Source organism: Ranitomeya imitator, chromosome 5 (assembly GCF_032444005.1).
Source record: "Ranitomeya imitator isolate aRanImi1 chromosome 5, aRanImi1.pri, whole genome shotgun sequence".
Taxonomy (NCBI): domain Eukaryota; kingdom Metazoa; phylum Chordata; class Amphibia; order Anura; family Dendrobatidae; genus Ranitomeya; species Ranitomeya imitator.
The window spans coordinates 187,786,426-187,798,860 of NC_091286.1; the positions used below are offsets into that span (position 1 = coordinate 187,786,426).

At 46.2% G+C, this 12,435-nt stretch overlaps 1 protein-coding gene across 2 annotated transcripts in view; it reads left to right on the plus strand.

Moving 5' to 3' along the window:
• The window catches only part of KMO (kynurenine 3-monooxygenase), an 850,240-nt gene that overhangs the window by 401,740 nt on the left and 436,065 nt on the right, over positions 1–12,435 (plus strand). For both annotated transcript variants that reach the window (XM_069767942.1, XM_069767941.1), the window contains exon 7: positions 8,428–8,593. In XM_069767942.1, coding sequence (XP_069624043.1) covers positions 8,428–8,593 — 166 coding nt within the window. The remainder of the gene's footprint in view (positions 1–8,427; positions 8,594–12,435) is intronic.

Sequence of the window (12,435 nt, forward strand, 5' to 3'; positions counted from 1 at the left end):
TTCCAGGTCGAGGTTGATGCTTCTGAGATTGGAGCAGGGGCTGTTTTGTCGCAGAGAAGTTTTGATTGCTCGGTGATGAAACCATGCGCCTTCTTTTCCAGGAAGTTTTCGCCTGCTGAGCGAAGTTATGATGTGGGCAATCGAGAGTTGCTGGCCATGAAGTGGGCATTCGAGGAGTGGCGTCATTGGCTTGAAGGAGCTAAGCATCGCGTGGTGGTCTTGACTGATCATAAGAACTTGACTCATCTCGAGTCCGCTAAGCGGTTGAATCCTAGACAAGCTCGTTGGTCATTGTTTTTTGCCCGTTTTGACTTTGTGATTTCATACCTTCCGGGCTCTAAAAATGTGAAGGCGGATGCTCTGTCTAGGAGTTTTGTGCCCGACTCTCCTTGTGTATCTGAGCCGGTGGGTATCCTCAAAGAGGGAGTAATTGTGTCTGCCATTTCCCCTGATTTGCGGCGGGTGCTGCAAAAATTTCAGGCTAATAAACCTGATCGTTGCCCAGCGGAGAAACTGTTTGTCCCTGATAGGTGGACGAATAAAGTTATCTCTGAGGTTCATTGTTCGGTGTTGGCTGGTCATCCTGGAATCTTTGGTACCAGACAGTTAGTGGCTAGATCCTTTTGGTGGCCATCTCTGTCGCGGGATGTGCGTACTTTTGTGCAGTCCTGTGGGATTTGTGCTCGGGCTAAGCCCTGCTGTTCTCGTGCCAGTGGGTTGCTTTTGCCCTTGCCGGTCCCGAAGAGGCCTTGGACACATATCCCTATGGATTTTATTTCAGATCTTCCCGTCTCTCAAAAGATGTCAGTCATTTGGGTGGTCTGTGATCGCTTCTCTAAGATGGTCCATTTGGTACCCTTGTCTAAATTGCCTTCCTCCTCTGATTTGGTGCCATTGTTTTTCCAGCATGTGGTTCGTTTACATGGCATTCCAGAGAATATCGTTTCTGACAGAGGTTCCCAGTTTGTTTCGAGGTTTTGGCGAGCCTTTTGTGGTAGGATGGGCATTGACTTGTCTTTTTCCTCGGCTTTCCATCCTCAGACTAATGGCCAGACCGAACGAACCAATCAGACCTTGGAAACATATCTGAGATGCTTTGTTTCTGCTGATCAGGATGACTGGGTGTCCTTTTTGCCTTTGGCTGAGTTCGCCCTTAATAATCGGGCCAGCTTGGCTACCTTGGTTTCACCGTTTTTCTGCAACTCTGGGTTCCATCCTCGTTTCTCTTCAGGGCAGGTTGAGTCTTCGGACTCTCCTGGTGTGGATACTGTGGTGGACAGGTTGCAGCAGATTTGGACTCATGTAGTGGACAATTTGACTTTGTCCCAGGAGAAGGCTCAACGTTTCGCTAATCGCAGACGCTGTGTGGGTCCCCGACTTCGGGTTGGGGACTTGGTTTGGTTATCTTCTCGTCATATTCCTATGAAGGTTTCCTCTCCTAGGTTTAAACCTCGTTTTATTGGTCCGTATAGGATTTCTGAGGTTCTTAATCCTGTGTCTTTTCGTCTGACCCTTCCAGATTCTTTTTCCATACATAACGTATTCCATAGGTCATTGTTGCAGAGATACGTGGCACCTATGGTTCCATCTGTTGATCCTCCTGCCCCGGTTTTGGTGGAGGGGGAGTTGGAGTATATTGTGGAGAAGATTTTGGATTCTCGTGTTTCAAGGCGGAAACTCCAGTATCTGGTTAAGTGGAAGGGTTATGCTCAGGAAGATAATTCCTGGGTCTTTGCCTCTGATGTCCATGCTCCCGATCTTGTTCGTGCCTTTCATATGGCTCATTCTGGTCGTCCTGGGAGCTCTGGTGAGGGTTTGGTGACCCCTCCTCAATGGGGGGGTACTGTTGTGAATTCTGTGGCAGAGCTCCCTCCTGTGGTCACAAGTGGTACTTCGGCTGGTTCTCTCTGTGAGCTTCCGTTGGTGGAGGAAAGTGGTACTGCGGCTTCTGAGTTTCCTTCCTCAGGTGATGTGGTGAAGTCGTTAGGTGCTGCTCTGTTTAACTCCACCTAGTGCTTTGATCCTGGCCTCCAGTCAATGTTCTAGTATTGGACCTGTTTCCTCCTGGATCGTTCCTGTGGCCTGCTGCTTTGCATAGCTAAGTTCCTCTTTGCTATTTGTTTGCTGTTTTTTTCTGTCCAGCTTGTCAATTTGTTTTTTACTGCTTGCTGGAAGCTCTGGAACGCAGAGGGTGTACCTCCGTGCCGTTAGTTCGGTACGGAGGGTCTTTTTGTCCCCTTTGCGTGGTTTTTGTAGGGTTTTGTGTTGACCGCAAAGTTACCTTTCCTATCCTCGCTCTGTTCAGAAAGTTGGGCCTCACTTTGCTAAATCTATTTCATCTCTACGTTTGTCTTTTCATCTTAACTCACAGTCATTATATGTGGGGGCTGCCTTTTCCTTTGGGGTATTTCTCTGAGGCAAAGTAGGCTTATTTTCTATCTTCAGGCTAGCTAGTTTCTCAGGCCGTGCCGAGTTGCATAGGGAGCGTTAGGCGCAATCCACGGCTGCCTTTAGTGTGGTTGGAGAGGATTAGGGAATGCGGTCAACAGAGTTCCCACGTCTCAGAGCTCGTTCTTGTTTATTGGGTTATTGCCAGGTCACTGTATGTGCGTTGACCTCTATGTCCATTGTGGTACTGAATTACCTTTCATAACAAGTATGTGTGTGGGCAAACGCCACTGGGTGTCTGCTGATTTAGACACCTGACACCCGGCACTCGGTGCCAGAACTGTTGCCCGCACTGCTCTCGGCACTTTAACCAGCTAAATGCTACGTTCAATATCAATCGCAGCATTGAGCAGTCAGGTAAAGGGAAGGAGTCCCCTCCACTCTCCATTCGGTGCCCATGTGACGTCATTGGGAGGGGCTGATCGCTTCCATGGTGACCCAATGTCGTCATGATGACATCCGCATCACCAGAGCTAGCAAAGTTGCTAGATCATGTTCAGAGAATGAGCTAGCAAGCTTGTCTGTCAGTGCAGCTCTGACAGTTTGTTAAGCATAGAAAAGCTCCTGCTTTGATATGCTTTACAAGCGATAAAACTGCAAAAAGTGTAAGTCCTCCATCTTGTCCTGCAAAAAACAAGCTGCCATACAGCTGTATCAGCAAAAAAATTAAGAAAAGTTATAGCTCTCAGAATGAAGCAATGCAAAAATAATTATTTTTTCTGTAAAACTTTTTATTTTAGAAAAGCACCAAAACCTAAAGATATTAATGTGGTATCACTGTAATCGTACTGACCCGAACAATAAAGCGGTTTAAATAATTTCCTGACTTGCTGGTTTTTATTCATTCTGCCTCCAAAAAGATAGGAATAGAAACCAATGAAAAAATGTCATGTGACCGAAAATGGTACCAATAAATCTCGTCTTGCAAAAATCAAGACCTTGCATGAGTCAGTTGGTCAAAATAAAAAAAAATTAGAGCTCTCAAGATATAGCAATGCAAATAGTCATTTTTTTGTTAAAAAAAGCGGCATTTAATCTGTGACAGCAGCCAAGTATAAAAACCTGTTATAAATCTGGTATCGCTGTAATTGCATTCATCTGAAGAATAAAGTCATCTGATGACTTTTACTGCACATGGAATGGCGTAAAAAATAAAACCAATTCTTTATCTGCTGTTGATTTGTTCTTTCTACCTTCCAAAGATCTCAGTTAGGCTCGGGTTTAATTTATCCTGGGCTCTGCAATGAGCACTTACACCAAATCTCTGAAGTAGGTGATTCATACGGAACCCCTGATGGAACATTCCTTATAATGAGGTAGATGGAGGCACTGTGAGCATTGCCTGGAATATGTCCATCTTTTTAGGCATGAGGAGAAGTGCCGTTGGCCACAGTTTTGTGCACTCTCAAATCCAAATACCCCCCTCCTTCCTGAGCTGGGCACTAAACCACATTTTGCGATCACATGTTTGGCATTTCTGTAGCGATGACAGAGCTTACCTAATTTACAGATGCATGAGCTGAGCACAACTCACTGGTCACTATAATGGTAGTTTCCAATTTTCACTCGGCAACATCCACTGCTACTAGTTTCTGGAAAACACTTATGGAGTCAAAATCCCCACTACATCCGTATATAAATTCCCAAAGGGGTATAATTTCTAAAATAGGGTCACCTGAAGAGGAATTCTGCTATTTTAGCATTTAGGGGCTCTGTATATGGAGTCCGCAAACTATTCTACAAAAATCTGCTTTCTAGGAGGCAAATAGCACTCCGTCCCTCCCGAACCGTGACGTATGACTAAGCAGTACAGTCACATATGGGATATTTCTACATTCAGCAGAAATTGTGGGACACATTTTGGTGCCATTTTTACCCATTTCCCAGTGTGAAAATGTACAAACATTTCTGTGATCTTAAAAGCTTATAAAAATTTTCGTAGGCCTCCATTTTTCAGATATAGTGTTAAGTGGGCTGTGAATATTTCTGTGATCTCTAAAAGTGAACAATAGCTTGTATATGCAAATTGCCTCTTCACAGAGAAAGGACTTGGAAAAGCTTTCAAAAATGTTGTAGGCTTACATTTCTCAGACATACAGTGTTATAAACTCTTTGAACATTTCTGTGATCTCTAATACTGAGTCAAAGCATTGAAACCTATTTCTGAATTGAATTTGATTGTCCTCCATACAATGTGTTTCTTTAGTTACATTATGGTGGAGTAAACTCACAAAAACAGCTTTAATTGCTGCAGGTGACCAACTTTTTTATTTTATTAAAAATATACTTGGTTTCAAGAGACCTAGCAATTACAAAATATTTACGGAGTGCATTAAGGGACAGGGAAGTGGAAGTGCCAATGATGGTGCACCCAGATGTCGAGGATGTGGGGCAGGTGTGACTATGCCTGTTGCTGGTGTAGAAGAAACACGTCCATCCACAATACATAGGTTTCTGTCCCACATTCCAGGGAGGCATGGTACACCATTTCTGAAGCCGGAGGAGTGCTAAGAGGTGGCCGGTTGGCTAGCAGATAATGCTTCCAGCAGGCTTGGCAGCACCACTCAGTGTTCCACACGATCCAGTCTTACCAGCATAAAATCTGGATCTCTTAAACCTCACCTGGATCCTCATTCCTCTAACCATGTTGAGTCCCAGGAGACTAGAGATCCCACAGTAGGACACTCCGAGGAGCTCTTTACCACAATATTTCTTGTTTGTGGCCTGTAAATCTGCATGCTCCAAGAGGGGCAGGAAGACATGCTGTCTACTGAAACACAAAACTTAGAGCAGGCACGGTCACAAAAACATGATGGTGGTGAATGGCAAATTTTATATAAGAAGAAGTATGATAATGTGACATAGTTTTCACTAAGGGTACCGTCACATAGTGCAATTTTCATCGCTACAACGGTACGATCCGTGACGCTCAAGCATCGTAACAATATCGCTCCAGCGTCGTAGACTGCTGTCACACTTTGCAATCTACGACGCTGGAGCAATAATTTCATGACGTATGTGCGATGTAGAAGCCGTTGGTTACTATGCGCACATCGTATACGATATATGTTACACCATGCGATCATGCCGCCACAGCGGGACACTAGACGACAAAAGAAAGTTTCAAACGATCTGCTACGACGTACGATTCTCAGTGGGGTCCCTGATCGCAGGAGCGTGTCAGACACTGCGATATCGTAACTATATCGCTCGAACGTCACGAATCGTGCCGTCGTAGCGATGAAAATTGCACTGTGTGACGGTACCCTTAGTCTTGTTGTTAAGTTACTAAGTCAGGAGGTCCATAGTGCATTGGAAGATGAGGTGGTGGATGGCAAAGTCACTGACTCAAGCTGGGAAGCTGGCATGCAGAACGAGGTGAAAATAAACAATCCTTTTTTGTTCCTCAAAAATTATTTTTTAGCTCGCAATTTTTTATTTTCTCAGCTTAACATGAGAAATTAGACCACAAAATGTATTGGGCAATTTGTCTTGAGTACGCCAATACCCCATATGTGGGGGTAAACCACAGTTGGGCGCATGGCAGAGCTCGGAAGAGAAGGAGCGCCGTTTTGGAATGCAGACTTTGATAGAATGGTCTGTGGAAGTTATGTTGCGTTTGCAGAGCCCCTGATGTACCTAAACAGTAGAAACCCCACCCCAGTTGACCCCATTTTGGAAACTAGACCCCAAGGAACTTATCTAGATGTGTGGTGAGCACTTTGAATGCCCAAGTGCTTCACAGAAGTTTATAATGCAGAGTCATGAAAGTAAAAAATCATTTTGTTTTCCACAAAAATGATTTTTTTAGCCCCCAACTTTTTTATTTTTGCAAGGGTAACAGGAGAATCTGGACACCAAATTTGTTGTCCAACTAGAGTACTTCATACGCTGATGCCCCATATGTGGGGGTAATCTACTGTTTGGGCGCACGTCAGGGCTCAGAAGGGAGAGAGCACCATTTGACTTTTTGAGCGCAAAATTGGCTGTCTCGTTTAGAGACCCCTGATGTACCTAGAATTGGGGGGTTTCAACTGTTTAACTCCAACCCTAACCCCAACACACCCCTAACCCTAATCCCAACCCTAACCATAACCCTAATCAAAACCCTAAACCCAACACACCCCTAATCCTAATCTCAACCCTAACCTCAAACCTAACCCTAATCCCAATGCACCCCTAATCCCAACCCTAACCATAACCCTAATCCCAAACCTAACCCTAATCCCAAACGTAACCCTAATGCCAACCCTAACCGTAATCCCAACCCTAATCCCAACTCTAACCCTAACTTTATCCCCAACCCTAGCCCTAACTTTAGCCCCAAACCTAACTTTAGCCTTAACCCTAGCCCTAACCCTAGCCCCAACCCTAACCTAAACTTTAGCCCCAACCCTAACCCTAGCCCTAACCCTAATTTTAGCCCCAACCCTAACCTTGTCCTAACCCTAGCCCTAGCCCTAATTGGAAAATGGAAATACATACTTTTTTTTTTATTTTATTTTTTCCTAAATAAGGGGGTGATAAAAGGGGGGTATAATTAATTATTTTTATTTTGATCACTGTGATAGGATCTCACAGTGACCTAAATAAAACAAGAGGAAGAATCTTCCTCTGCCAGCCATCAGATCACGGCGGGCAGCCAGGAGAACAAGCAGGAGGATCCAGGGACACGGGTAAGTATAACAGGGTCCCCGATCCCCTTATTTCTCTGTCCTCTGATGTGCGATCACATCAGAGGACAGAGAATAACACACCGCTTTTTTTTTGCGGTCGCCTGTAAACGGTTATTTACCAGCGATCACAAAACGGGTCCGTTCTCGGGCAGCCGAGACTCCAAAGATCTTCCGGGTGCCGGCCGGAACCACGAGGAGCACCGGGGGAGAAGAGTGAGTATTGGGGGGAGATCCGGGACCTCATTTCTGTCCTCTGATGTGCGATCACATCGGAGGACAGCGAAATTAAATGGCAAATCGCTTTTTTTTTTGTGACTGCCTGTAAACGGTTAATTACCGGCGATCGCAACTCGGGGGTGGGTAAAAACCGACCCGAATCAAGTTCTCTGGGGTCTCGGCTACCCCCGACAACCGAGACCCCAGAGAAATTCCAACTCTGGGGGGCGCAATACACTTTTTCCACAGCGCCATTAATTAACGGTGCTGTGGTTTAAGTACCCTTAACTGCCGCCGTTAAAAGGCGTATCAGCGGTCGTTAAGGGGTTAATCTTTATTTTCAGTTTTGTGTTAATGATATGCTCGTGCCTTAAGGTGGGCCTGTTGGGATGGTCTGTATGTGGTGGTCTGATTAGGTATTCATAATGTAGATTGCTGACAGGTCTCTGATCCCTTACTGACCTGCCCCTTAGTTTGCATAATGGATACCAGCACATACTGAATAAAAATGTTAAAAAACCCTTCTGCAGGCAGGTGTCAGCCGTGGCACTTGCACTGCAGCATAATTGCATGTTTAGTTTGCACTTAATCCCTTTTGCTTATTTAATTGAGCGAGGGAAAAAAAAGTCAATTTGAAAATGGTGCCTGCCACGCCTGCGCAGTAGCAGCTATTGGTATGTATAGAGATACTGTATGATAGCTGCTATTGCGCAGGTGCCGGTGGCGACATCTTGCTGGAGAAGAAAAAAAAAAATTCCTCCGCCAAGATGCGCCTCTAGCGCCTGCGCAGTAGCAGCTCTCGGAGAGGGATCTGTAACCTGTCAGCAGTCTGCATTATGAATACCTAATCAGAGCACCATATGCAGACCCCCCCTCCAAGGCCACCTTAGGGCATGAGCATATCATTACCACAAAGCTGAAAAAACAGATTGAGAAACAACCACAAGAAAGAGTTCATCAACCAAGGTATCATTTTATTCACTGTGTGTAGGCTACTGTTTACAATCCTGCTGATAGGTTCCCTTTAACAACAGCATGCATCCTAATGTATAGTTTTTCACTGATTGTCATTGTTTGTGTTTCTTAGGAATCAGGGATCTGTAAAGCAGACACATGCCGATTTGATAGTGGGATGTGATGGAGCCTTCTCATCTGTAAGAAAACAATTCCTGAAGAAAACACGTTTCAATTACAGCCATGTATATATTCCACATGGATACAAGGAATTGACAATTCCTCCCAAAAACGGAGAGGTATGTTTTAAAATACTAAAGAGTTAATAGATTTTAAACTAATCTTAAAGGTTTATTCTCAACTTGGCATGTTATCACCTCTCCACAAAATAAGTGAAAACTTGCTGATTGTTGGAATCCCACACAGATCTGTAGAATGAGGCTCTGAAATGCCTGTAGGAATGAAAGGTGTGCCACTGCTCCATTCATTGTCTAATAGTGGGTGACCCTGTGGCAGGTGCTTAATAATTCGTGAAAGTAGGAGGAGAACGTTACAATATGAAGTCTTAATAAATAATAATAATAATATCTTTATTTATATAGCGCCAATGTAACACCCCAGGTAACCGGTTGTTACAGTGATGTTGCCTTCCTTTCGAGAAGGGCGATATCATGCTTGGAGGCAAGTAGGATTCTCTTTACCAGGAAAGCACCTACGCACAACACATTCTGAATCCAGGCCAGAAGGGGGAGCTCAGGACCCGTATTCAGGGTAGCTTCCCTCAGCTTTAAGTATTCTGGTCTGGAGGAGAAGTTAGTTCAGTTGAAGAGAGACACTGGGGAGAAAGGAAGACTGGAGCAGAGGGCAGACTACGGGGCCATGCAGCCAGGACTGAACTGCAGCTCCAGGGAAGGACAAGAACCCGAGGTGGTGTTGAATGTAGGGGAGCTACTGAGGAAAGAAGCAAAGTGGAGAAAGCAAGGGGCTCAGAGGGGAACTGTGACCAGGCACCCTCAGAGTCGATTGTTGTATTCTAGGATACATAGCAGAACCGTAGGGCATTGAACTGTATGTAATTTGCCCACACCACACCTGAAGATGAAGCAGCACCTGAAGAGATTGGGTCGTGATAGAGACCCTGTAAAACGGCTCAAGCTGCCCGTCATACAGGTACCTTTCCCAGGACAGGGGAAGGAAGGGGAACTTTGCCAGGAAGCTTCAAGCAGCAGGGACATCGCACATCAGCACAAGTAGGAAAGGCTTACGGACCCCACCTGGGAGAGGGATCTACCATTGCCTCCAGGCCGGCCGGGCCATACCATCACCTGTACCTGGTACTCTGGACTGCGGACTGCTACTGCCAGTAAACCAGGTAAAGACTTTACCATTCTGTGTCCTCCACTTATTTGCTGGCATACAGCATCGTTGACATACACCTTGGCCATGGGGACCCCGCTACACCTGTGGGAAGCATCACCATCTTGCTGCAACAACATCACCCCTTTAAGCAGCGTCTGTCCCTATTGACGGAACACCACAGGTGGCATAACGAACAAACTCTTTATTACCAAATTCCCTATAAAAGACTTTTCCCCTTTTATTGAGTGCCCAGGGCCACGGACTGGGTCGCAGCCACCGTGACATCCCTTTAAGAGCGTGAAAGCTCCCCTACAGAGACTCTAATGCTAACCAAAGATGTCCATCACCAGGATGGATCTGCCCCCAGAGATGGCTGGTGGGAAAGTGGGGAAGATGCCATCCACGACGAGAGATGGAGAAGGAGGAAGACACGGGAAAGCGTGGCAGCAGCATGGCTGGACGCAACCCGGTAAAGACATTAGCGGACAGCAGTGGAGAGCCGTCAGGACCTGCTGACACCAGAGGAGATGTCCCCGGTACAGAGCAACAAGAAACACCGAACCTGGAGACTACCTTGATTCCGGAACTCCTCGCAACAGAGATGGAGGAATTGGCCCGATGACTCCTGCGGACCCAGATGACAGCGGTGACCTCCTGGAAGGAGTCCCTGAATTGGAGGATGATGACCGTGTAGCCTTGAACCACGCTGTCAATGCTCGCCGGCCCCAGCGGAGTCAGATGGAGCAACGCAGAGGCACGAGATGGCGCTTACACGAGATCCGGAGCCTGTGCCTTTGTCACCCGGCCTGAGCCAGAAAGTAAGGCACTGCCGAAAAAGATGATGACACTGACGGAGAACCCAGAGCCCATACCTGCGATCACAGCGGAGCCAGAAAGTGAGACTATGACAACGCTGCAGCACCAGGCCCTGCAACCAGCAATCCTGACTCCAGCAGATATGGAAAAAGACATCGGCACCGGCGAGACAGGTATGAAAACTGCCCCGGTAGCTGAAGACACCCTAGTGGGACCCCTAGCAACCCCACTGACTTTACCACCTTGCCAGTCAGTCACAGTTACTGTAACCTGGGATAACATGACAGACTTAAGACACGATTTAACAGACCCAATGACACCTGAATCATCGCCCCTGAAGGCATGCAGGCCAAAAGAGACTATATTGGAAGCACCCTAAAACAGATTTAAATGGATTCCCAATAGATGCCCAATCCGCAAATAATAGTGTCCACATAGCAGAAACAAAAAAATACTGCAGGCAATAGATATTGAAACTGGCCGCAGAGGAGAAACAATGGAGAGCTAGATGGGAAGCTATGGAGGAATGTAACATACTAGCTAAAGCCAGATCTAGTGACTGTGACTTGACTGATAGAGGATCAATATGATCTGGAACTGTAGTAACCTTCAACTTGGAGGATGGGGCTTTATCAGAGAACAAGGAGGACATAAGGAACTTTTTGTCAACCACAGAGACATTGAGTCACATGTCTTAAGGGGACACCCTGACCGTGATCTGTACTCCGGTGACAAAGTGACTTTTACCCAGCACCGTGGAGAATGGGGATTCTATGCCCGGCAAGTAGAAAGGTGCCAGGACAGCATATTCATACCCGTGTAGCCACTGAAGGTGTAACACAAACCCAGGCCACACAAACCCCTGATGATTGACAATTTTCAGCAGAGTCATCAGTTGTGACATACATCAAAGGACTTCCCCAGTCAGGAAGCTGTGCATACCAGGACCTACCCTGGAAGAATAATTAAAGAGACATTCACCTGCGTGAAAATAATATTGTGAATATATGTTGATGTTTTCTTTGCAGTTTAAATTCACAGTGTTACCCGAGAACTGTATTGTAAATAGTTTGGCACCAGTTCAGGTGCCCCTCATTGATATTGCGATGCTCTGGCAGCCTGAGTAAGACTGGGTGTTCACCTGTTTTGCTTTTCAGTCATAGAGCAGAACTGCATGGTGTAGCGGAGATCAGGACTGGTCAATGCGCCTTGCTTTCCAAATGTTTTCACTTTTACCTGTGTGCACTTGTAATAAATAGTTTTGTTATGCAACGTTCAAGAAACCATACCTCCCATAAAGGGATGCTTTAGTCTTACCAGTTAACCTGTTGACATGCATGTCCAAAAATATTTATTGTCTGTAACCTGTACTGTATGTTTTTTTTTTTTTCTTTTCCCAGTCCGGGAGTACTGGAGTTAACCGGGGGGCGGGTGTGTAACACCCCAGGTAACCGGTTCTTATAGTGATGTTGCCTTCCTTTCGGGGAGAGTGATATCATGCTTGGAGGCAAGGAGGATTCTCTTTACCAGGTAAGCACCTACGCACAACACATTCTGAATCCAGTCCAGAGGGGGAGCTCAGGACCTGGATTCAGGGGAGCTTCCCTCTGGCCTGGAGAAGGATTTAGTTCAGTTGAAGAGAGACATTGAGGAGAAAGGAAGACTGGAGCAGAGAGCAGACTACGGGGTCGTGCAGCCAGGACTGAGCTGCAGCTCCAGGGAAGGACGAGAACCTGAGGGGTTATTGAATGTAGTGGAGCTACTGAGCAAAGGAGCACAGTGGAGAAAGCAAGGGGCTCAGAGGGGAACTGTGACCGGGCACGCTTAGAGCCGAAGCGCAGGAGCCGGGCACCAGGAGCCCGAGGCTTTGTTGTACTCTAGGACACATAGCAGAACCGGAGGGCATTGAACTGTATGCAATTTGCCCACACCACACCTGAAGACGAAGCAGCACCTGAAGAGCCCG